The sequence below is a fragment of the Electrona antarctica genome, assembly GCF_951216825.1.
Source record: "Electrona antarctica genome assembly, chromosome: 2".
NCBI classification, from domain to species: domain Eukaryota; kingdom Metazoa; phylum Chordata; class Actinopteri; order Myctophiformes; family Myctophidae; genus Electrona; species Electrona antarctica.
Genome location: NC_136807.1, coordinates 42,248,296 through 42,276,283, shown reverse-complemented (window position 1 = coordinate 42,276,283; position 27,988 = coordinate 42,248,296). Strand labels below are relative to the sequence as shown.

The following is a 27,988-nucleotide window of genomic DNA, read 5'->3' as shown; positions in this document are numbered from 1 at the left end:
TGGGCTCTGCAATTACGGCGCACACACCGTCTCTTTTCTGATACTGGACCGGCGAACAGCAGTCAACAACCCAGAGAATAGACCCGAGAGGTCTCTCAATCTAAATGATAAGCTCGGTGTGTGTTTCGTCTTACCGAGGGCGCAAGTCAGGCAACAAACCTGCATCTAAATCATGTCAGAAGGAGGATATATCCCGGGGGGAGGATTCGGAAAAAATCATCATAAATGTCGGTGGCACCCGACACGAAACCTACAAGAGCACCCTCAGAACCTTGCCGGGCACCCGCCTGGCATGGCTGGCCGACCCGGAGACGCTCAACTCAGACACAGACTCCGCTGCGCCCGCAGCAGCAGCAACAGGTGCCAACGAGCACTTTTTCGACAGACATCCCGGTATTTTTGCTTACGTGTTGAACTATTACAGAACTGGCAAGCTCCACTGCCCCGCCGACGTGTGCGGACCCCTTTTTGAGGAGGAGTTGGCATTTTGGGGAATAGATGAGACTGATGTGGAGCCGTGCTGCTGGATGACCTACAGACAGCACAGAGACGCAGAGGAGGCCCTTGACATCTTCGAACCCCCGGATCCAGATGACACGGAGGACGACAAAGAGGTGTCCAGGCGGTTCGGCATCGAGGACTGTCCAGACAGGTCGAGAGGCTGCTGCGAAGTTTGGCAACCAAAGATATGGGCCCTGTTTGAGGACCCATACTCATCCAGGGCAGCGAGGGTAAGTTCAAGTCAGTCATATACTATGGTGGTTCTAAAACTTTTACATGTTTACATGTCAATTAAGAAGAACCCCCAAAGTAATATGTCTTTGGCCTCAGGGCTTAAATAAAAATGTAAAAATGCATTTTCAAATAGCCGATGGACGTGTACACCCCCTTTGAATGCTATTATGCACTGAATGGCACATTTATCACGTTTGGTTAGGCTACTCAGGATTAAAGTGGTTAAACTGATTTTGATGCTATATTAGGCCTAACACATTTTGCTGGGGATCGCCTATAAGAACCCCTGGGGGTCCCTGGGCTGGACCCCACTTTGAGAACCACTGACTGACTCATAGTTAGTTCATAACCTGCTGGAGTTCCCAGTAGTTCCTCGAGGTGACATTGCAAAAACAAAGAAGAAAAAAACGTTTAAGCCGTAAATGTGATCTCTGGTAGCTATCCCAATCTAACTGCAAAATCCTCAGTGTTCATTTAACTATGAGAGTGTACAAATTGAACGTCCTGTAAGAGTCCACTTCGTTCCATTTTTACTTTCTTGTAGTGACAGACCCATTACCCATATGTGTTGTGTCCCATTGGTTCTTAACTATTAAACCATCACCTGAGTAGGATGTTAGTGTGCAATGATGCTGTTATGTTAATGTTTTGGCTATTTTGACCCAATGTTTCCAGTCGTGTTCTCTTTACACTCACTGAAAAAGGTTGACAAGATAGCAGACTGAACCCTTGCCTTGAATATAGACACTGTTAAATATGTATTGTCCAAATCAGGAAAGACATTTATACTCAGTTATATTGTAGCTATATATTTTAGGTTTTGCAAACAAAAGAAAGTGCTTAGGCATTTAAAAAAAAACTATTTTAATGCACTTATAGTCTAGACTACATATTCAAATGTAAACAAAACTGTTTGCATTGCATTTGGATAAACAGACTGGACGGAGCGTTTTTTGTAACCATCTTGCGAGATGCTCTTTCACACACATTTAACTGTGTGAGCAATTACAATCTTAAAGTTGACCTTGAGCAGCTCTATGCTGTAGAGTAGACTCTACTACAGTAGACTATAGAGCTGCTACAGTGTGTCTATAGTGTCATTCAAGGGTGCCTTGATGGTGGATGGGATGAACCTCATTCACTTTTATAGCCCAACAGATGCATGCCACAGTTTTGGGTCCCATGTCGATCCTGATATTGGAGAGTCTTATAGACAACTGATTACAAATTCAATGTTTTGACCAATCTTATCGAAAAGAGCAACATTTTGAGATTTTATAAAATGTAGTATTTGAGAACAAAAAAATGGAAATCCCCAAGACCACAATGTATCGCAGCATGACAAGCTCACACGTCGGCTGCATAATGCCAATACTGATGTTTTCAAAAATGTAAAATAATGGCTGACTGATATATCAGCCAAACCAATATATCGGTCTGGCTATATTCACTTTACTTGGAATTGTTGGAATCAACTTCTTGAAATGAACGCCTTCCGTACACCACCAATTTATAACTTGATCACTCCCCAAACACTATTTAACTTCCAAAATGCTGTACGACATACAGTACTTAGCACTTGGATTTTTTTACATTGATGTGATGGTTAATAATGCGAGCTAATCACCATTCTTAATGTAGCCCTCTCATGTTTCTGTCATAGTAAAGCATGGCTTATTACTTTCCCCACTGTACTGGATACTTAACCTGTATTGAAGGCAGTGAATTCTATTTTTGTATTCATTTTTAAATATACTGGTGAAGGACCATGCATAGTGTTTCAAGAGAGATTTATATGCTGTAGGCCAGGGGTGCCCACACATTTATGACGTGAGATCTACTTTCAAAATGACCAGCTCAACAAGATCTACCCACTGAAAAAATAAGTGTACCATTGCTGAAAATAGTTTAAATATATAATGTACCTGGGGGGGCTTTGGAATAGGGAGAAATTATGACAGGCAGTTTCTGCTGTCAAAATATGTCCCCCCCGTATTTAACTTAAACGCCCAATGCATTCTCAATGGCAATAGCACAAACTTTGGCATGCTACTAGTCCTACATATACGTACACCTAGAAACCCCATTCAAACCTATTTAGGTTAATCTTACGGTGGACATGTTTGCCTGAAATGGAATCTTTGAAATGTTTCATAGTTTTAGAAATATATAGTGCAAGGACACTTCGACACCAACTCTGGGGGAGCCCGGGTTCGAACTGCCAACCTTGCAGTTACCATCCAGCCACTCTACCCCCTGAGCCACCGCCGCCCTGTTTTGGTTTGGTTTTACTATAGTTTATGACAGAATGGAGAGAGAAAGCTAAATTCAATGACAAAGTACATTTGGAATTTGTCACCCATCCTACACACCCTATACCAGGGGTGCCCACACTTTTTGACTTGAGAGCTACTTTCAAAATGACCAGCTTGGCAAGATCTACCCACCAAATCAATTATTATACCATTGCTGAAAATAGTTTAAATATGTACCTGAGGGGGCTTCGGAATAGTAGAGTTCGTTTTACATTCTGTACAGTATAAGACAAATGCATTTGGAATGGGAAATGGAGGGGGAAAAAATGTTTTTTTAATCGTTTTTTTTCTTCAATATATTTAAATGAAATACTCTTTAGGGGCATGTCATGTGATCTACCTGCACAGCATTTGTGATCTATTGGTAGATCGCGATCTACCTTTTGGGCACCCCTGCAGCCGATTCCGTTATCATACCATCTTATGGGCCCAGTATGTCCCGTTATCATACCATGGAGGCCAGTATGGCCATACTGGCATACTCACCATAGCCTGGTCAAGGTTTCCCCCTGGTGGACGTGTCATTTCCAACTATTGTCGGTGCATGGAAGCTAGGGGCTACTAATATATACTATTCTCTGCCTATCGGGACGTAACTTGGACGGCGCTGAGTTGATATACTTCCGAACAGTGAAACTAGTAAATAGATAGCTGACAAGACAGTTTAATAATACTATTTACAAGTCTGGCTTATTAATAACAATTTAAACAAAATGTTTCTTTGAGGTCTTTGGTTTATGACTGTTGTCCCGATGCAAACACTGCACTAGCTTCCTATTGGGTTTCTCTTCTTCTCAGGGGATATATCAGACAGCTGTGGGCAATTCAGAAGGTTTGCACTATGGCTGTGCAACAAAAGCAGCAGCAGAGAGCTTATTGAAGCACATGTGAATGAAGGTATCTAGTGTCATTCAACCAGTAGTTGTCAGGTAAATGGCAGAGCGGAGCTGCATTGTGATCAAGTGCATTCATTATAGAAGAAAAATTAGAACGTCATTCAATTCAGACAAAGTGAAGCAGATACTCATTATAACCGCTTCCAGTATTTGTCCGTTAATGGATTCAAAATGTCCATTTCAGACATTATCCCATTGTATTCTAAATGCATTCTGTATGGCTCTCTCACTGGATGGCAGTCATACTGTAAATCTACTCGCTAACATTTATTTTATATACCTGTATCATAGTCCAACTATAACATATCTAGCATATTTGAAATTACTATTTTTCTATATCATGTACTGTACACATGTGTTTCTAATCTAACGGCATGTCAAGTGCATTTTGAGTCAAGCCATTGTTTTGATTGCACCTGATGCCACAACCCCCCCTACCCACACCAGTCAGTTTTCACACCAATTAATTTTACCAGATGCTTTGTGATTTTTGTTGACGGTAGAGGGAAGGGTTGGCGGTAGAGGGAAGGTCTGCAGATAAATAAATTAAGAGTGATGATCTGATTTGAGTGACCAAATAATTTGTGAAATTATATATTTACATGGGGCAAAATATAATTATAATATAATAATATAATATATAATTTTAGTTCATATACACATGTCTAGCATATTTGAAATACAGCCTATATTTTGTGTGTGTAAGTCTCCAATGCGCATTTAATCCACATCTCATTCATGTACTGTACTTATATGTGTGCTTGATGTATTCTAAAGGCACGTCGAGTGCATTTTCAGGGACTCACATTACCTCAGAAAGCCTCCGCACCGATTCCAGGTAATGTGATTCTTAAAAGCCAAGGGGAAGTTAATCTGTCCATCATTTGCACTACATCCGCTTGTGTATGGCATGTAGTGTAGTATAAAGATCAGAGTTAGTATGTAATGCCTTTATGCTGGAGCCGGCATGTCTCAAGCCATAGTTCAAGATCCTCAGCAAATACTCTGTAACCACATAAGTATCTAGTATATAATTTAAATCAAGAGATTACTGAAAATATTTCATGATGCATTAGAGAGAACCCAGGGCATCATGACAAATCTAAAACATAATTTCATACTTGGCAGATAGAGATAGATGTAACTTTCTTAATGAATAAAATCTAATCTTGTCCAAAAGGAATGCACTGTTCAATCTTTATGGTATTGGTATTGATATACTGTATGGTATTTTAATACAATATAACTTAAAGGTATATTCAGTGATTTTACTTAATTCAAATATCACTTATTATTTTTATTTTTATTTTGATAATCCTCCCTACTATAGAGTGTGCTGACCATATAAGGAGTTCCTCCCTGTCCCCAGTGAGCCCCTGGGGTCAAAAAACCCTAGTTTCAGTTTTGGTGGCGGGTGGCAAAGCCTTCATCCAATCAGGATGAGAGGAGCCTTCCTCCAATCATGATCGACTGGGGGCGGGCCTTGGTGCACATGCTGTTGGCCTGTTGCACTTCCCCCCACTGTAGAGCGTGCATGTGCACATTTTGTTACCGGGGCGGATTCAGTGATTTGGGTGATTTGGAAAACCACCCAAATCACTGAATGCTCCTTTAAACAATTGGGGTGGTTGTATTTAGTCTCCCTGCTCTTCTAGTGAGACATTTTACGGAGATCGGTCATGCCTCACCTAGACACAGATCGGTCATGTCTCACCTAGACACAGATCGGTCATGCCTCACCTAGACACAGATCGGTCATGTCTCACCTAGACACAGATCGGTCATGTCTCACCTAGACACAGATCGGTCATGCCTCACCTAGACACAGATCGGTCATGTCTCACCTAGACACAGATCGGTCATGTCTCACCTAGACACAGATCGGTCATGTCTCACCTAGACACAGATCGGTCATGCCTCACCTAGACACAGATCGGTCATGCCTCACCTAGACACAGATCGGTCATGTCTCACCTAGACACAGATCGGTCATGCCTCACCTAGACACAGATCGGTCATGCCTCACCTAGACACAGATCGGTCATGCCTCACCTAGACACAGATCGGTCATGTCTCACCTAGACACAGATCGGTCATGTCTCACCTAGACACAGGTTCTGACACTAATTTTGACCATGGCCAAGATTCAATTTATCACCTGAGCAAGCAGGTAGGCTCTATGGTAAAAAGTAAAACGTCAGCACTTGCACAGGAAACCAGGTTCAAATCCGGGGTAGAAGAGGAAAGTTAGCTTTAAGCTCTGCAAACAAAACCTTCTATAATTGGCCAGTGCAACATGCTACTAAGGAGTGTAATTCATCACTGTTGGGAGAGGATCTCAGTAGTGAGTGATGGTACTCTCATGCCAAGACACAGTGGGAAAGGAGAAAAGCTCATTTTCTCCTAGGCAGATCAAAGAGTCATTTAGCACAGGTAATATGTTTGCCAATTCAGCAAATTGCATTAAGAGTATGCTGAAATGCTTTCAATTAGATTCAGATTCTGGTACAAAGACCTTTATTCTATTAATTTATTTGGCCTTTATTTAACCAGGAGAGAAAACCCATTTAGATAAATGTATGTTTCAAGGGAGACCTGCATGGCCAAGGCAGGCAGCAGCCTAAAACAAACAGATTCAGATAAACAAAAACATTACACAGATACATGTCCAAAATGGGCCCGTAATCAAAGCAATGACGCTCAAAACAATGCCTTCATTTCTTCCATTCTGGATTTAAAAGCATCTTAGCAGGATTCATTAAAAGAAAAAAAATCACACCCGTGTGAAGTGAGTGGTGCAACTCCGTGTGGGGGTCCCCGGAAGTTCCAGACCCACTGGACCACAGCCAGGGTGCCGGCCCGGTTCCGGCGAGCCGCCCCACGTCCAAAACGGTAGAGAAATGAGAGAGTTACCATGTGGGGGTCTCTGGGGGTCCCCGGGGGGGTCCCTGGAACATCCAGACCCCCAGAAACGCGCCCATGGGGGCCGGGCCGATTCCGGCGAGCCGCCCCACGTCCGAAATGGTTGAAAAATGACAGAGTTACCGTGTGGGGGTCCCTGTACTGTACTGTACTGTACTGTACTGTACTGTACTGTACTGTACTGTACTGTACTGTACTGTACTGTACTGTACTGTACTGTACTGCACACCCGAAATCATCACATATACAGTTAATATGTGCGTGTGTGTTTGTGTGTGTTAGGTTGCGCACAGGTGGTGAAAAACAACCATGCTATTTTCGTGCTCATACCCACCCACCTAGCCAGCCAGCCACCCACCTAGCCAGCCAGCCAGCCACCCAGCCAGTCACACACATAGCTCCGTAAGGGAGTGGTTGCACCACTCAAAAACATACGTATTCCAGTCAGAGGGGGGCAGGATACCTAAACACCCATTTTCCAGTCTCTATAGAGGGTATGGGGAAAAATGTGGAACAGAAGAGTTATTTTTATACAGGCATCTGTCTGTCTTTTTAAATTTATTATCCGTTTCGCCTATTCGAGACCCTGCTATGAGGACAGGTGTCCTATTTGAGTCCTGTTCAGAGCCCTGAGAGCCTCTGTCTTGCAGTATGGAACCATATGAGAAGTACAGCCTACATATAGAAACCACGTATCCAATTTGGTCATTCTAAACAAGTACAAGAATAACAAGGGAAATGTGTTTGGGAGACATTGTTCAGACCACATGCTGGTCGGCTGGCTGTCTCTGGGAGCTCAGAGTACAGTTTGGGGGCGTTCTGAGTTATTTTTTCTCATTATGGAAACAGTACAGAGCTGCTACTCTGTTCTGAATGTAATTTAAGATGACGTCCGGACATGTTCTCGTATTAAACGTAAAGTAAACGGTACACTAACAAATGTAATAGTACAATAAAACATATGAGACACATGACCAGCAGCTCCATTTAGATCCCATGTTCTGAATTAAGAATCTCAACAAGACAGTGGGGCCCTATTAAGCAAGACGAAAAACCCATGCGGTAATACAGATTTCGCCCTCGCTCTGCGCCTTTTCGTATTATGGAAGCCGTGGTGAGCGCTCACTCATATGGAATACCACGTTCCTGCATAATTTAGCATTGGGGGAGTGTCCATATGTTAATTATTTTCGCTTTGCGCTATATTGCTATTAAGCCCCTTGACCTAAAAACACTCAGCGCATACCGATTCCGCCTGGGTCTGACCACGTCTTAAAAGCAAAAAGCACTGTTTGATTTGACACTTGAGCGGCTCTGGAGTGCTGCTGGAGTGTTGCCATGTCTGTTTATTATAAGCGGCTTCTTTTTCTGCAAAGTTGCTTGTAAATATTGGTAGTTGTGGTTGCTTTTCTTGTTTCTAAAGTGCTTATTTGGGCTTTTCTCCTAATGTTGTTTAAACCAGTGATCCTCACACAGCGACATTCCCATGTCAAGGACCCCCAGATGAATGCATTTGCCCAACTAAGCCAGTGACCCCCGTGACAGATTTGTGTTTTTAAATGTTTCAATAACATTTTTCAAAAATATTCTTATTGTCACTTTTTTCAAAGATTACTTTTGAAAATAGCAGATCTACCAGCTCACAATGCATCACATTCATTCATTAAAACAATGAACTCTGACTGCAGGGGGATATATATTTATAATGATCATTATAACAATGTGCAAGAAAATATGTAAAAAGAAGGAAGAACTTTATTCATTATTTATTTGTGGACAATCAAAATATGCTGGAAATTTTAATGTGGTGTCATTAAAAGGAATCTTGATATGGCAGACTCACTATCTAGAAAATAAAAACATGGCACTTCATTTAAAATAGGTTGCAGACCCCCGTTATATGCGATTCTTTAGGGAGTATGTTTATAGACCTATTTACTTGTTTCTATGAGACATGGCAACAGCGAGCTGTCTCGTTGAGATTATAAAGGGTCATATATCGCTCATTTCTAAACCTTTTTTAAAAATGAAAACATCTCCATAATCACTGGGAAGTTAGCTTTCATACGCTGTATCCCGACTCAATTCTTCTTCAATAAAATGCTACGAGCGAAGACCATAACATTGGGGCCGCAGCAATACGCATGGCGCACGTATGGCATTTCAACTCATTCCTTCGTCGTGACTCGAATGAAATAAAATAAAATAAACGTTATTTTACTGGTGTTTTTCAATAGAAACAAATAAAGAGCGTGTGTGCAACAGTCAGTGCATATACGTGCATGCACTATAGGCTATATTTCCTCCTTGTCGGGATGGTGAGCTGAGCTCTTCACAGCCCGTTTGTCTTTCATATTATTCTTATAATATTTGATATTATAAACACTCATGGTTCTCTCATTTCTCAACCGTTTTTTAAAATGTAAAAATCCCCATATTCCTTAGGAATCTTGCTTTCATTCGCTGTATGGTACATGGTTCTATTTGTATCGAATTAAACAATATCAAACGAACTTGTATGTTCGGGGGTTAGACGATTCTGGGAACATTACGCATGGATTGCCAATTTGCCAGCCAATGCTGCGTATCTACTCGCAGTTCCATTCCGATCTGAAAGGTATAGGTAGGTGCCATTTCAAAGGCTTAGTTATTCATTTATGAATCAAATGAACTAGAATAAAGATTTTGACAGCTGTTTTTCATGCTTAGAACAGAAACAAATGAAGTGATGATGTGCGTATATCTCCCTCCCTTAGCATATGGCTGCGCCGCTGTAATGACTTTCCAATGAAAACTGCAAGTTACTTAACAAAATAGAGACATAGGCCTACAAGCTATGCACATCATGGCTGTGACAGCTTGTGGATCTGTTCTTTTGAGGCATAAAGGTGACAGCATGCAATGCAATATGAATAATTAACCCAAATGTGACAAAGTCATGTCATGTCTATGGTGCCAGTCTGCAGAAATGTAATACCACTTGCCGAAAAGGGCGCATCATCAGCTGGTGTCGTAAAGAGAATAGTACGGACATGTTCATTGGGTAAGCCTCAAAACTCCCTTAAACACTCCCATGACTAATTCAAGGCCGTTTTGCTCACACCACGGGGTGTCGAAAGCGCTTCTTACCTGGCCCATAATTGTAATATGACATTGCACCCGCCCCCACGTCTTAAAAACTGTAAAATTATATGTAATTAGATTCCACTTGCTTAATAGGGCCCCACGTGGTGTCTAAAAACCTTATTGGCAGGAAAGAGATAGAGAGAATACAGTGAAATCAGCTGGGACCGCGCCGGTGGGACGTTATGGCCACTGTAGCCTCAGAGCATTTTTATATCAAGAAGGCGCAGAAGGCCAAACTGAGTGGTGGCCACTCAGTTTGGCCTTCTGCGCCTTCTTGATATAAAAACGCGTCATGGCCTTCATGGACTCCAGCTGAGACTATAATTGGCTGAGACTTAACTCACCAAACATACATCACAATAAAAGGCATCGCAAAAAAGCCACTGCAGTTAGACTTAGGGCAGTAGGCTATTATGCGTGTCTTAAGTACCAGGTCTTATGACTTAACTTAAGACCTGGAGGCGTGGTCAATGCTGTTTGGCCACTCAGAATAGCCAAATGGCATTGATCACGCCTCCAGGTCTTAAGTTAAGTAATAAGACCTGGTACTTAAGACACGCATAATACTGCCCTTAAGTGATTAAAGCCGGGAAAAGACAACACAACAGACAATCATCACAATACGATATCAATATCATTGAGGTATTTGGTAAATAAATTTGATTTTGTTTATTGCCCAGTCCTAGGAAAAGGGTGTTGTATAGGGAAAAGTATTAGCAGAATATGATGATAAACAGCTGGAGGTGATGACTATTGGAGTCCCCAGCTGCTACAGACTGCTGCCCAGCCTGCCATGCTGCCTTTTGCTCGTGTTTTACCAGCTGAGCCCTGGCATCTGTCCCCTCTGGGGGCTCTAATCTATTGGCAATCTGGCACCTACTTTGGCATGTTGTCCTTTTGGCACCTAAAATGTGGCATAGCCTCGACTTATTATGAGTTGAAATCTTCATCTACAGTATATCATTGTTCTTTACAGTTGAAATTGAACATTTGAGCATTGAGGTGCCCACCTGCCCCTAGTAGCAGGTAAATAAAACATTCGGGCAGGTGGAGTTTGCTTTCAGGTTGAAACCAGTTTGAGAAGGCGGCACGCAACCGTCTACAAACACAACACGAGATGTCTGTCTAAAGTAAACACCTGAACGTGGCCAGAGTGCTCCGTCTTCTGGTCTATGGAATGTAAAATAAGAACACAGTTTACCTATAATGTGCCGTTTTCACTGTTGTCATATTTATTTCATAGCTATGTAGGTATTTGGCATACAAATTGAGGTATGATTTTTGTCGCATACTAGCCCCAGAAATTAAAAAAAATAACTATCATTTTAATGCACAGTTTACTTTTCGGGCAAGTGGGCATGACCTGTGGGCAAGTAGTACTGCCCGACGGGCAAGTGCCTCTGAGACCTTAGTGTCAACCCCTAGAGCACAAATGCTGCGTTTTGGTTTCAGTTATTGGATAATCTACTGATCTCATATTTCATTATCATTCCTTCCTTTATGTATAACAGTAAGGGGCTTGATAGTCACAGAAATTAGTGTTAGAGAGCTGAATGTTCCAATATTGTGAATTTGTGAAAGTGTTTAACGTATCTGATACTAATCGTGAACGTGTTATCTTGGTAACCCCTGGTGCTATGGCATAATCATACAAAACAATGAAATGTAGCTATGGCACAGAAAAAATATGTGGTGGCTCTGCAAGTGGCTCTGCAAGTTTCACACGGATTGTCAGTGAGACACAGCAAAACACAGATCCTCACATGCAAAGACGGACTCCAAGCAACAACCTTTCTTCCATAAGTGCCTGTGAACGAAGATTGTGTGCAGATATTCATCATCTCTGTTTAGTTCTGGGATAAACCGTTTGGTGTTTGAATAAACCAAAGCTTCACAGGGCCTGTTGGGCTCACCTTTAGAGAGAACAACAGAGCTTGTGGTGTCAACCTTTTATTGGGTGCCACTAGACAAACTGTCATACTGGAGTTTAAGAGAGTACCGAAGTCCTGACGTCACTCGTTCATCCTCTGGGTCGCGGAAGGTTTTTCTCTATGGAGAATAACAATGGGTCAACTTAAAATCGTCTCATATAATATCTGTGGTCCAAAAATAAACAAACCGTCTCAGCGATATTGTCAGGAAGGTACGTGGCTCTGTATCGTTTAGGATAGTCACTCACTTGACAAATTTAAGTGACAAATTTAACTAATTCGGTGGTGGTAGCATTTTCTCGCTGTCAATTGATTCTTCATATCCATATGAGTCAAACCTCCGGCATAATTTGTTTATTTGGAACAAAGTTCTTATTTGACGCGATATAAAATAAAATAAAAGTCTATACTATGGGAATTCAGAATGTACTCAGGTAGTAGGATGTGTAAATGACATCAGACTCCGTTGTTCTGTACAGTAGCTTTTATGCTGTCCGGGTCAAAGTCTAGAAGATAGTCATGTTCAGGGTTGAGGGAACAGAAATATAATTGTCAGCCAGGAACAAATTAGCCAGTTAAAGGACCACTTCACCACTTTTCAACCTATCTTCATATAATAGGTCCTCACTAATAATCTTGAAAAAATGGCGCAATTTCTTTCTACTCGGTCTGTGTCTCATAGGAGGGCTGTGGGCAGTTCAGAAACCATCTTCCAGTGACATCATCGATGGGGAATACAAGCTAATAAAAACTGCAGGCTTTCTAGTCCTGAAAAGTTGCAATGCGAAAATGGAAGCCTTCGTTCTCACGATAATGAAAATCTAAACATTTTTGTAAAAAAATCTTGTTTAAAAAAGAATCTGCCTAATGAGGATGTCACTGGAAGACGGTTTCTAAACTGCCCACAGCCCTCCTATGAGACACAGACTGAGTAGAAAAAAATCGTGCCATTTTATCATGATTATTAGTGAGGACCTATTATATGAATATAGGTTGAAAAGTGGTGAAGTGGTCCTTTAAGTGCATAGCTAATAATAATGATGACAAACTTCATGATACGTCGATGTCACTGCTTTGAACAAGGGTCATCCAATGTTCCCAGGGTTCTATTTTCCCAGGGTCCTTTATCCCTCGGCATACCTATTCCTTAATGCGTGACTCGTTTTGTGAGCAACAATGAATTAGATCTGTAGAATAATAATAATTGTGTTGTGGTTTCTTTGTGTCAAATAATTTTTAAAACTGACGGGAGTAGAGAAATTCTTCACAATATAGAACAAGAATTAATTCATTGTGAATCTATCAGTCGGAAGCAGAGACATTTCACAACCCAGGAGGACTAAGTGGAATATGCTCCTAATCATCATTATCATAATAAAATATGCTGCATTCATACATCTGTGCTTATTGCCAGCGTAAACAATTTCATGCTACAGTGAATAGCTTGATTAGGTGATGAGAAGACCAATGACTTGCACCAAGTTATCCCCTTTTTAAAGACAATTTCTGTTTCAATTATTAGATGCACAATAGATAGAGAATAGATTATATAATTATGTACACACAGCACATTCATGCTAGTATACATTACAATTTACCACATCCTGAGTTGCATTTTAAATCGGGTCATCATCATAAATATGTTGTAAACATATTAAATGGTTTAGCTTCATATTTTTCAGCAGAGCAATAACCTACAGCAGGGGTGTTCAACCATTTTCAGCACAAGGGCCACTTAGCTGAGAAAGAGACCCCCACTACATCTTGTATAAAATGCTTTTTCATAGAATTCATCATAGATAGCTTCATAGACTTGTTTGACAGCACTATAATCAGAGTTGTGTTGGATTCATGTTTATATCTTCAGACATTAACCACGTGAACAGACCTTTTTGACCTTTCACTCAGTACTTGTCCCTCTACCCAACAATAGCCGTTGTGAGCTTGTAGATCTGATATTTTTGGCTAAAGTTCTCCTGTAGTATCTCTGAGGACCCCCAAGTGGTCCCCGGACACTCTGTTGAAGATCCCTGACCTACAGGCAATTCGAAACTGGCCCCCGTAAAATCTGAATCCCCCCCAAACCCCCACCCCCCCCTTTTCCCCTCACTGTATATGTTTCTTTTCCCTTTTTACCTCCTTTATGATGAATTCCTGTTCTGTTCTTAATTGGGTCGTCCACTCACAGTTAACAGTCTTTGTATTGAGTTTGTGCTTGAAATGTACTGTAATTCTGCAAACTAAATATTTCAATCAATCAATCACAGAATAGTGCACTTTGCAGAAAGGCTGCTCTGAGTCTAGCCTACTGGCTGCATATTGACTGAGCATATCATAGGGACGGCTTATTGACCTTTAACATTGATGTTACATTAACTGACAGGCCAAGTCTCACTTAACGTTTTGACTCCTGTCAGATGGGATCAAAAAATGCTTAATGATGCAACTGGTGTTACACCCCATTTGAGAAAACACAACAGGATTTTTTTTGAATGAATGCCATTACATTGTTGGGTGTAATTTCAACCACGAACCCCCTACCATCCCTATTCAGGGGTGAAAATTAGGCCAAAATAGCCAGAGAGAGACAGACAACACGCAGTGGTGCATGTTTATAGATTGGCTATTTTTGGTGTAGAGAATTGGTGTAGAGTTAAAAGAGGTGGGGACCAACTTAAACTTACATAGATCCCCAAAGACAACAGTCAATGAAGTATATAGGATTTAAGTGATTAAAATATCAAGTTTGCTTGACCAAGTTCACCAGTAGTTATTGCGCATTTCATGGCACAGACTCCTTTCTTTGGCAGCATTGTTTCATGTACTTCTGCTGGGCTGTTAGGTGAAAAAACAGACAAGAAGCAATGGGTAAATCCACAAGTCCACATGGATGAAAGAGGACTCTTGAGAAGCAGTGCCATTTTTGATTGACTGACTTAGGAATTTGCTGTGATGAGATGCTGGGAGATGGGATTGAAATGGCTGCCTTCGTCTCAAAATACTCGTTTGTCTGGACTGCCTTCACTATTTGGCACCATCAGTGGCATTTGTCTCGATAACTCTTGGGTTGGAAATTCTGGGTGAGGAGGACACAATGAAATATATTGAGTGTGTCTTTTTGCATGTGTGCACACGCATGTGTGCATGTTGTGCACAAGGATTGCATTGTATGTTTGAGTGTGTTAAAGGGACACTTTACCCTTTTTGCCAAAAAATACATGTTAATGACGTTTAGAAGATTTAGAACACTTTCCTGGGGGTCTTTATGTGTGCAATATGTGGTTTAAGATATTTTAGATTTTAGCAGTGAGCCCAGTGTCTCTGATGTCATCGACACTGGGCTCACTTCCTTCCTGGACTACAATTCCCATAATGCTTTGGTGCACTGCTCCTCCTTGTGAATTGGGGGAGGGCTGTCTTACTGAGACAACATGTAGTCCAGGAAGTAAGTGAGCCCAGTGAAGACCCCCCAGGAAAGTGTTCTAAATCTTCTAAACATCATTAACATGTATTTTTTTGCAAAAAGGGTGAAGTTTAAGGGAGTGTTGCACATTGTTGAAGTACAATGGCATACCTCTCAAAAGCAGCAACCTCCCACAATTCTTCTTTTTTTTAAGGAAAATGAAAGTTCTTCTTGTATCCTGACCCATGCCTGTGTCAGTCTCATGTAGTCAGACCGACCCTCAAGTCTTAATAACATGTCTCGTTAGATATCTAATTGTCTTGCTACTGCGAGATTATGTGTATGATTGCAACTGTTGAGACGGGGAAAGGGTGATTATTGACTTGCAGTTGCATTTCCTGCCTAGTGCTCACTGCTCTGCTGATAAAAGACAAGATCTAGTTAGTTTTGAACCATATAATGGGAAAGCATGGTAAAAATCAAAATGCCTTTTACTGTACATGGTTAGCTTCATCTACGGAGACAATACTGTTCTCACTGTGGCTTGCCTACAGTAGTAACTGAAATACTCACACACACACACACACACACACACACACACACACACACACACACACACAACACAGGATCTTTTTTTATATATCTCGATTTCCCTTTTGGCGAGCACCCCTGTCCATAAAATACCCATTTTGGTGGACATAAAAGCAGTTCTAATTTTGACCATTACGTAGAATGTGACCTTGACATTTGACCATTTGTTCCCACCAAGTTTCAGAAAAATCTCATTCTCAATTTTGACCGTGACCTTTTGCACCGAACATTTTTTTTAATAACTTTGTTTATTGGTTTTTTCACAGAAGCTGCACCGAACATTTTTACATAAATATGACGCAGCATTCTTATAATTCTCCTATGAACATGATACAACCATCTGCTTTCAAGTCATTTTGTTCACAGCCAGACCGGAAAGACAGGCAGACAGACAAGTAATTGTGTCCATATACAACATAGTGAACTTTGTGGCCGGTCTAGTGACATTTGCCACACAGTGAGCCTTTCTGCTACGATGTAATCCAGGGTAACAGTGTCCATGCAACAAGGGAAACTATGTAGTCCTCTTGGGAAAGGACCATCCATCGCCACTCAGGGGATTTCTGTGGTCCTCTTGGGACAGGGCCAGTGCTGCTAGGCTTGTCCCAAGGCGGATTCCTTGTTTTCACAGTAGCCTTGTGGGCTGGTACATGATAGATAGATAGATTCTTTATGTTTGTGTCATGCACCCAAGGCGCCCAGCCCACATGGACTTAAGAGGACACACCATACATCATTGCGTCAGTATTGCATTGTGTACAAGAAACAGTTTTTCTTTTTTTTACACAAACAAAACATTCTGCCTTTTTTCCCACGCTTTGCATAAAAAGTCTGCTAAAGCAAAAATACCTTTCCTAAAACAAAATTCCAACTTTTCGTAGTCCTCTAACCAGAAAAAGTTGTCCTCTAACAGATGGTTGTCATTTTACAAAATAATACATGTCTTAACAAAAAATGAATTTAATTTTCAATTTCTTTCAAATCACACAGTAAACATACTCTGTCCTCCTCAGGAGTACCAATGAATCTACCCGTTTCTAAAGCTAATGTACACTGGGTGGGTGGGGGAACATTATACATAGCTGAAAACCAGCTCCATTAGACTTGGAGAAGATTTTTAAGGGAGCTAGCTGCACATGCAATCCATTAGGTCACAATATGTACAGATATGACAGATATTTGAATATTCACGAATAGTATACATAGTATGTGCCATAAAATCCACCCTCCCTGAAAGATTTGGCGGGAGCAGTACTATGAGCACATTGTAGACATGGACTGCACAGTGTTACCTGTTGCCATGACCAGCACATTGGCCATTACTTTATCGCCGCATCCAATTACACACAGCAACATGTTGGACATTTTATACTTGTTATTCTAATCGTAGACCCAAGCACTATACTGCTGACTGATTTGTGGGAGGCCTGACAGAATACAATGAGTGATAAGTGGTACTGGTACAGTACATATTTATCCAGCTGGGAGATGAGTAGAGTTGAAGAGGCATTACAATCTATATCCGGGCTATAGTAAACACTAGTGATCATTTATTAGTTGGAACACAATGTGAACACAAACACAGACCGACGTGGCCATTGTTCAGGATCAGGTGAATGCATTAGTGGCCTTCATCTTTCAGGATGGAGAGGAAATAAAACGCTCAGGTGATTTCACTCAGTTGATATTAGTTTTACAATAATCAAACTAATCAATGTATTTGATTATTTGATAATTGATAATATTATGAAATAATTGCTTAACCCATTTAGGCCTGACTTCGAAATTTAAAAAAAAATCTTCTAAATCCTCCAGTTTTCTGAAATAAATATTTTCACGATTTTTCAAAAATAGCAGACCTACAAGCTCGTAGCGCGCCACTCGGTGGCGCGTTATGAGCTTGTAGATCTGCTATTTTTAAATAGCTAAATTATAACATAATGTTTAAAACACCAAAAGGGGTTCCCGCCCAAAATGGGTTAATATTCCCCTAAATTTAAGATAAGCTATTTTTATATTATTGTGAGGTAGTCAAACATTCAGAAATTAAACGTATCTTAATATAATTTATAATGAGCATTAGTGAGGACCACTTGTATGAAGACGAGGTTGAAAATTATCTTCAACTTTGGCAGACGTGACAAAATAGTAGGTGAATGAATATTTGTGTTGTCAGTCAGTGTCATCAATCTCTGAGTGTATCTACATACGGCAGTGGTTTTCAACCAGTGGTCCGAGGACCACCAGTGGTCCTTGAAGGCGTTCTAGGTGGTCCCCAGCTAAATAATGGAGAGTTGGTAACCAAATGGACCCTTAAAAAGAAGTCTACACAATTAGAGAATGTAGAAGAATTGTTTGCCTGTTATCTCTCCCAACATCAATACAGCATGAAATTATTCTTTGGCCCGAGAGTCTTTGGTCTGAGAGGCTAAACCTCATCAAATGGTGGCCCATGGCTCAAATGCCAAATAAATAATGGGCCTTGATATGAAAAGCGTTGAAAACCTGTGTGACAGCATCCGTCCCAGTGTGGTTGTCATGGGTACTTGCTCTCTGGTCGTCTTCTCTCCCATCCTCCCTCTTCCCCTACACATATGCCTGTGTTTGATTTATGAGGAGTTGAAGACCAAGACCAAAAAAGATGTTGAAATCTACAAGCTTGAAAATAGTCTACTTTTAGACGTGGTTAACACAATCAGCGCCGGGATGTCTTTCAAAATAGAAGCTTGGGGTGCCGGGAAGATATGGCCGCTTTTACTCTGTAAGCTCCCCCGCTTCCGTTCCGGAAAAAAACCGGGAGACTGTTGCTTGCTTACCTCGCTAAGATTCCGATAAAAGTCGCTGATGATCGCTCGCTTCATATTTTGAACGAGAGGCATGTTGAAGTCAGAAATGAAGAGCTTAGTATATCCATCTGATCAAAACCACGGAGAGCGCCCTAGATTAGGAGATACGAGGGATTCTTTCTGCAGCGGTAAACAGGGAAGTGAACGGGACCGCGGATAGGCGAAGAGCAAGGAGTTAGTAGGAGAAAGAAAAAAATTCAGAATATTTTTTTCTCGTTTGATATCAATGAAAATGCGCTAGGTCCTAGCAACGGTCTGAACCAGTTAATCACACACATTGATTGTGTCAATAAAAAAATAAAAAAATAAAAGGTTACAGCCCTATTTAAGACAACGTTTTTACCTCTTATTATAAAATGATTGCATACCTTTAAAAGTCAGTTCCTTCTGCCGGTGTCGTGTGAATGCAACCCCCTGCTGTCTTGTTTGAATGGTAGAATGCCGGATGACTGAAACTAATGGAATCGCTTTTTGTCTCACAGCATGATTCAATCTGTGTGTGCTGTGCATAGCTATAATTGATTCGAAACGGGGCTATTTTCGCTGAGAATACTTGTCCCTGCTTTCTTATAGATAAATTGTTTGCTAGGATGGAATCAAATGGATGTCTCATACTAATCTGTATTCTGTAATACTATTGATACTATCGGCTGTTCATCTTGATGCTTGAATTTGCTTTTTTCTTTTGTATCCGTCTCCTTCAGGGAGTAGCCTTTGCCTCGCTCTTCTTCATTCTGGTGTCCATCACCACCTTCTGTTTGGAGACCCACGAGGCCTTCAATGACGTGCTCAACCGGACCGAGCTGGTCGTGGAGGGCAACGTCACCAGGGAGGTGGAAGGGTGGGAGGTGGTGACCAAGCCAGTCCTCACGCAGGTTGAAGGCATCTGCGTCGTCTGGTTCACGTTTGAATTCCTGGTGCGCATCGTCTGCTGCCCAGACAAGGTTGTCTTTGTCAAAAACATGCTAAACATCATCGACTTAGTGGCCATTCTGCCGTTCTACCTGGAAATAGGCCTGAGCGGCCTGTCGTCCAAAGCGGCCAACAACGTGCTGGGCTTCCTGCGCGTGGTCAGGTTCGTCCGGATCCTCCGGATCTTCAAGTTGACTCGACACTTTGTCGGGCTGCGCGTGCTGGGCCACACGCTGAGGGCCAGCGTCAACGAGTTCCTCCTGCTCATCATCTTCCTGGCCCTGGGCGTCCTCATCTTTGCCACGATGATCTACTACGCCGAGCGCATCGGGGCCGACCCCGACGACCCCACGGCCGCCATGCACACACACTTCAAGAACATCCCCATCAGCTTCTGGTGGGCAGTGGTCACCATGACAACACTGGGCTACGGAGACATGTACCCTCAGACCTGGTTGGGCATGATGGTGGGGGCGCTGTGCGCGCTGGCCGGGGTGCTGACCATTGCCATGCCCGTCCCCGTTATTGTCAACAACTTTGGGATGTACTACTCTTTGGCTATGGCCAAGCAAAAGTTACCCAAGAAGAAGAAGAAGCACAACCCCAACCCAGATGCTCCCACTGATTCTGCGTCATTTGCCAAGTCAGACACCAACTCTCCAAGGAACAGCACACAGAGTGACACTTGTCCACTGGCTACAGAGGAGAGCATCGGCAGAAACCGCTCAGGTTATATCATCTATTCTCAACCACTCTCAGTATATAATGTATACATTTGACTTTACATGATTCTTATACAATAAATGCTCTAAATCTCCAAGCATACTTATAATGCATTAGAATCTTCTTATAACACTGTATATTTAGTTATAAGAAGTAAGAACTAATATATTCATAATGCTTTCCAACAATAATCATAAAACATTGTAAAGCATTCTTTAATGACTAATAAGGTCAAGTATAAATGCAACGTAATCGGCATAGCACTATTATAATTACAGGTATAAGCAAAAGTACTCATCATGCACATCAGAACACCTTATAATAACTCATAACTTCATAATGTCTGTCTGTCTGTTTGTGTATTGGGTGCATTGGCGTGAAACTTGGCATGCACACGACACTCCCAGTAGGCCAAGGAAGACCCTTTTCAAAGCAGCCTCGTGGTGGCCTATCATTCTTGAACCATGGGTTGTACAATCAAAAAGAATATATATATTTTGGGCCGGGCCGGGCCTGCCAAGCGGTCCGGGCACCTAGGCTGGTAATCCAGCCTGACGGCGTTCAAGTCCCGATCTCGACAACCGTTGCTGCGTGTCTTCCCCCCTCAATAAAGGCAAAAAGTCAAAAAATATCTTGAAAAAAAAAAAAAAAAAAAAGTATGTGTGAGTGTATATATATACACACACACACACACACACACACACACACACACACACACACACACACACACACACACACACACACACACACACACACACACACACACACACACAGCTGTGCATGTATTGACACAGCTATGGTCCTATTATTGGTCCTTTAAGTTTAAAAACAAGTTTTTTTAAAACATATATTTAGTATTAAAACATACATGACAAACCTGTACACACAGTGCTAGATGTGAGTTAATATCCCCAATAGCCCCTTTGACTGTTCCATTATTATTATTATTTGTTTATAACTTTGTTTATTGGTTTTTTCACAGAAGCATTATTTAAATACTGGAGTTGAGAAATAATAAATGGTGGCATTAACAGCTTCTCTTAACACCTTGAGGGCCCGGGCCTATTTAATCCATTAATAAAATGTGCCCATCATTTATAGCGCCCAGACTTTTACCGGCGGACCGGAAGTTGTTGTGAATGTCTGTGTAGCAGCTAACAATAGCCACACCACTCTAGAGTCGATCGACAACAACGGGAGGTAAGAATAAATCTATCGCGACTAGCGACTGGACCGCGGAGCGCCGTCTAACACAGGATCTTTTTTCATAATTAGACGGGATGATTTAGATCGCGAGTTATGAACGTTTTAAGATTTTCGTTTTCGTCCGCTAAACAGGCAGGGAACATTTTCGATGACGTGATCTCCGTCTGGGGCCCTTAAACTGTTAATAAACCCCACAAGTATAACGTACAAGAATAAATACATTGAATTTTCACCCTAAAGAAAAAGGACAACAGAAAACAAGACAAACAAACCTTAAATACAGGATCAATAAAAGTTGAAAAATAAAAGGCAGACAAAAACAGACAAAACAACAGTACACAACATCCTATAAACAATCATAAACTGATACAGCAATCCAATCACAGTATAGGCTACTTTTAAATCAAAAGTCCAGCAGACCTCACACATCCTCAAGCAGAGACGGATTCAAATTCTGAACGAATTGAAAGAATGGACCCATATCCTCCCAAACTTATCGGAAGAACCATTTAAGGAGAGTCTAATCTTCTCCAGTTTTACACAGTACAAGGTGTCCCTAATCCAGTGAGTGTGAGAAGTGTGAGCGTGATCAAGATTAGTCTCCTAGCTAACAGAGTGACAAAAGCCAAAACATCCCTCTCTGGTTTAGAGAGTGACGGTACTGAGGGGAAAACACCAAACAGAGCCCCCAAAGGTGTGGGCTCCACTCTTGACTGTTCCATTATTAAATGTAATATTTCAGCATAAAAGTATGTACTTCAGTGGCCTACTAGCAGTGTGCAAAAGACATTTGGCGCTGATGGGTCCAGCAGCTTGTGAGATTAGCTCTGTTCAGTGTGGACACACAGACAGAGACAAACCCTCTAGAACAGCATCTTGTACCTCCTGAGGGGTTTAGTCGTAAAGCACACCATGATGTAATTACTGCATCCAAAGATCTAAAATCGCATTTCACAGGCATTGGAAAAATTGTGTTTTCGTGCAATATGCCTCTGTCTTTCCCTGGGCCGTGGTGGTGATGATGGTGGTCTCAGTAAAAGGCTTTGACATTTACACATGTGTTACTCTCCTCCTATCAGACTCCAAACAGAACGGGGACGCTAATGTGGCTCTTTCAGAGGAGGAGGTCTGCAGCCTGACACAGCCACTGTCCCCCAGCGACAAATGGTCCCTGCGTTGTTCCAGAGGACGCGACAAGGCTAAGAAAGAGGCCACCTGCTTCCTGCTAACCTCTGGGGACTTCTCTTGTCCTGGAGAGCCCACCATACGCACTGGTAGGTTATATAAATATCAATACATAGATTGCACACTGGCAGGGTAAAATGGCATTACTGTATACACAAGCGACGACTCAATGCCAAAAGACAGTTAGAGGCTGCTTATCAATAACTAGAGGGGGAAAAACAACCCACTTCCTTTTCCTGAAACGTTTATCAACTCTGCCACAGACCCCCAGGTGACTGGAGGACACCGTTTTAAGTCATGATTCATTGAACAGTTCAAAGGGAAATCAATTACAGAGCTTTGTAGAACTAATTACGTCATCTATCTGTCTGTGTGCTCTCAGGGACCAAGCTTTTGTTCTGTCATTTCTTCAAAGGGTATATTCCCAGGTAATGTGGTTCCATGAAACACTGAAAATGTAGAGTGTGTCGCTTAAACGTGTTTATAAATAAATAGTAAATAAATTATTAGTAAATAAATATGCTAATCTTGTCTGCACACTCTCTACAACATACGACTATGAAGTTCATGCTAGGGTTCATTGCAGTGAACGGTACGAGACACACGTTGACAGGCTGTCACTCATAACCTCAGTCAGACATGTCCAATGTATTGCATTTGTTGCTGTGTGAACTAGTGTCGACGCAGCTGGTGTGAATTAGAGTTCGGCGTAACGGCAATGCTCCCACTAATTCATTTCAGTGTGTTGTCATCCTTCCATCACTCTCTGCCTGGATGGCCAGTTGGATCTCTGATCTCAGCTCACCGAACTCCCCAAATGCCCCTTGGGGAGAAGTGACTCTATATTTGGCAGTGATGGATTCAATCCTCACATCCTGAGAGCAATCTCACCCCTTTTAAAAAGCCTGACTCTTACCCACAGAACTAGACATAACGATTTACTGTTTACCCAGCGTGTAACACATTCCCATGATGCAACTTCTTTGCTCATTATTACACCAGTGTCAAGAAAGAAAAAGAAAAAAAACATAAATGGGGCACTTAGTGAGTTCCTGGCGAGGGTATCACATTATGTCACTTAAAAGCCTCGATGGTCCCATAATGTGTTGAGTGTTGTAGATCGGTGTATGTTAATGGCATGTCATCATACCCTGTTAAAAACATGCAAAAAGAAGGGATATGAGTGTTGTGATTAGTGCTAATGGCTGGGGCCTGAGTAGACAGGTAATTCCCCGTGGCAGTCCAGAGACTGATTGACCCTGATGGCAATCAATACAGAGTAGCTGAATGGCTCTAAGCTGACAGCACAGGGTTGCACGAGTGAAAGTAAACCGAGGATGCAAAATTAAGCAATAACAAAAGGATGTGATATATGCCACTCTGTCATAGAACTAGCGATGCAAAAATGATACCACCTCCCATCTAGAACACACACTGTACACACGCGTGTAGCCAGATGCAGGCAGGCAGGCAGGCAGACATGCATAGTAGCATACAGTGTACTGACTGGGGAGCATCATTGCTGATTACTGTACACAACAACAAAAATGAAGCATGGGATCAGCAGTGGCTAACAATTGTGTGCTTACAGTGCTTTATGTACGATACGAACAAATTACATGGTCAGTTTATGGCATTTCCAGGCCAGCTCTCTGCTGATCCCAGAGACAAAAGCACAGGAAATCTGAGCAACGCCAGATGACCTCAGAAGTAATCAGAGAGAGAGAGAGACACAGAGAGAGAGACAGAGAGAGAGACAGAGAGAGAGAGACAGAGAGGCAGAGAGAGGCAGAGGGGAGGTGTAATTCAATCCTGAGCCTTGTGTCTGGTGAATATGTGGATAATGTCATCCCAGTCTATTACAGGAGAATATCACACATACACAATGCATTTTCATGCACATTAACTGGGATTGGGTAGTGGCGAGGCATTATTGAATAACAATATTAAAGCGTTTCATTCCATCAGAATTCACTGCAAAATCTAAATAATTTGTTTAGAAAAATGGAAGTGGCTGTTCAAGGCATTGCACTCACAAATGTCTCTCCCTGGAAATGGATTAGTTGGCCACACAATGGCTCTGCTCACTGGATCGTGCCCATAGGGATGGGTTGGGTTCAGGCCAATTCCAGGATGTAGGATATATAAGGAGGGGAATACGCCAGGAGGGGGGAATGGGTAGATGTAATGCACACAGCATCTCTGAAAATGCTTAGATGTTTATCAGACTCTGGTGAAACCAAGCCGTTCCTCTGGTAGTAGCACACCATATTGATGGCGGCGTTGAGATGCCAAATGTTGTGACAAGCTGCCTGTTAACCCATTCAGGCCTGACGTCGAAATTAAAAAAAATAAGTTTTCTAAATCATGACAATTTTCGGAAAGATTTGAGGCACATTTTAACGATTTTTCAAAAATAGCAGACCTACAAGTTTATAGCGCGCCACTCGGTGGCGCGCTATGAGCTTGTAGATCTGCTATTTTTCAATAGCTAAATTATAACAATGTTTAAAACACCAAAAGGGGTTCCCGCCCCAAAATGGGTTAAATGTGGTTAAACGCTAACGTGACATGGATGCGTTCCAGGTCTCAATGGATTAAATACTGCATACGCCTCCCCTGTCACTAGTTATACTGTATGAATTATATTAGATACATAATACTGAACAATGCCTCCTTTATTTCTAAAGCAGGTTCTCCCTCCCACTGATGTAACAACTGCCTATTCACTACATTGAGTGTCTAATAAGGTGGCAAACCATTCACAAAACAGCAAATCTATGGAGATGCAGAGACTGTCTTATGAACACAGGGATGGGCCGCTACAGTACATTCCCAAAGGACTCCTTCAAGATGATTGCCACTAATTGGCCTCCATTAGCAGCATGGTTGGTCACAGCTAAAGGCTTCTGCTCATCTCTGTGCTGTTATGATCTTCCATTCATTCTTCCAGAGGTTTGAAGCCATTCATAGTTTTTTGACACAGTGTCAGGGTAATGCCTGTCCTCATTTTGTAGAGCAGCGTCGTGAAGCTGTTCTTCGAACATGCGGTCAGAACTGTTTGCTTGACATTCTGAGACGGTCAGTGCTAACGAGGCTGAGAACCACTAGTCCATGACTATGAGATTGTTAAAGGGTCATGGTTAAGTACCTTACACAAAATTCACTGTGGCTCAGATCTATTTCCTAGTTCATAGTCATACACATCTCCTATGGGCACAATCCAGTGAGCAGAGCCATTGTGCCACGAACTAATCCATTTCCAGGGTACCCAATTCAAGACATTTGTGACTGCAATGCCTTGAACAGCCACTTCCATTTTTCTAAACAAATTATTTAGCTTTTGCAGTGAATTCTGATGGAATTAAATGCTTTAATATTGTCATGCACCTATATTTCCGTCTAGACTAGGGACACTAGGGTCCAAGCTGGTTAACACAGAGGACTTTTCTGTGTATCATACAACACTGTTTGATCTGGTTTCTTCCGTCCTGTGTGTTTCCTCTCAACAGAGAGCTGCAAGGACCTCCTCACTGCCACAGGAAACTACGCTCAGCCAGAGGTCACCACTCTAACCTGAATGCGATTAGCTACAACAAACAAAACAGAATGTTGAACTGATTGAATGGTGAAACGACTGGCTTGGAGATGGAGCTCAGTCGGAACCCCTCTAGTTGGAATGAATGAACTACAGACCAGGCCTTTGTTTATTCAGGAGAATACATAAAATGTGTCATAATAACACCCCGACAATGTGTTGTTGAATATCGTTCTGCTCAGCTGCCTCCTGATACATATACACACCTACAGCATATGTTTTAAAAACATTTAGCATGTTACTGCATGACACAGCATTTTATGATCATGTACTGTACCTTGAAAATGACTAACATCCATATGCTTATCATTTAGGGACATACATCACAACATTTTGTCAGGAGTTTTAATCACCTGGCAATATTTTTTAATTATGAGATATTGCTACAATATCATGCGCATTTGTGAACGAGGTTTTACTATGTACGCAAAATAAATAAATGTTAAAGTGTACAGGATGGCAAAATGTAGTTCTTTTTGGAACTCTGAAAATGCTAACTTTGATGTCAGTAAAATTCACCTCTTGACTTTAACCATAAATGTTCTAAATGTTGACTAAAAATGCCAGTTATGTTAGATGGCACTGTACCGTAAACACGTTGAACTAGATTAGAAACTTAAAGTTGTTATTCATTCAAAGATGTCTCCCAGTTAAACGGATCCACAAAATGGCATGCCCGATTAATGTGTGTTTTGATTAAAAACCAAACAGGTTGGCGTCTGCCTTCCATCATGTCAGAGGTATTCAACACAGACCACAGGGACAACAGACACACATTAATCAACAGACAGCATGTTATGAATGCCACCCAGGCAACACAATCATGTCTGTGGCCGTTTCTACAAGAGGGAGAATCTATGGGATGTTTTTGTCTTTCAACTACATAAGATCTATATACCATCGATGCATCATACCTGGTTGAGAAGGGTCCAAATGTAAGCTGTTATTACAGTAGATAATATGGTAGATTTTCGTTACCATCATTACATTAGTGAACATGTACTGTAGTAAGGATGCATACCGTGTGGCATCGGTTCCAGTTTTGTGCCTAATGTTCAGTAATGGAGCTTATGTGTGCAGCTATGTACTTGTTTTGTTTGTTGAACAGTTTTGTCAGTTGTGTACAAGCCATTTTACAGTACATGTTACTGCAAAAGTACTGTGGTTTCTTTCACTGGTGACTTAATACGTATAATCCTCATGGTCTGCCATAGTTGCCTTATGTTCTGATAACCCAAGGGAAAATCAATGATCTCTATTAGACTTCAGCCCCATTTTTAATGCTGACAAAAGTCTTTAAAAGGAAAGCACAGTTGTATGTAGCAAAATAAAATATATTCAATGATTGACAAGAAAACCGGTTGCCAACATGAGACATTCTGGAATATATTTATAATCAATCAATGGTGGAATGGTAAATTGTTCACTATTGTTTATTTTGGACAAAGGGGGAGGAGGCTGTGGGCCATAACCAGATCTCCTGGTTATGGCTCATGTATGGAACAAGTGATTGTATTGGAGGTCTTGGATTGAATCCCTGTCAAGCTGTCAGATGTTGTGTGTCCGGTGCAAAGCACTGGATATCTTGTACCATGTAAC

General features: G+C 41.6%; 1 protein-coding gene across 1 annotated transcript; it reads left to right on the top strand.

Annotated features, from left to right (window-relative positions):
* The first annotated feature begins 49 nt into the window (after positions 1–49).
* On the top strand, positions 50–27,988 carry kcnc4 (potassium voltage-gated channel, Shaw-related subfamily, member 4). Its single transcript, XM_079493016.1, has 4 exons — positions 50–731; positions 19,470–20,406; positions 22,686–22,880; positions 26,304–27,988. Exons 1-4 carry the CDS (start codon positions 105–107, stop codon positions 26,369–26,371), a joined length of 1,827 nt encoding a protein of 608 aa, XP_079349142.1. The 5' UTR covers positions 50–104; the 3' UTR covers positions 26,372–27,988.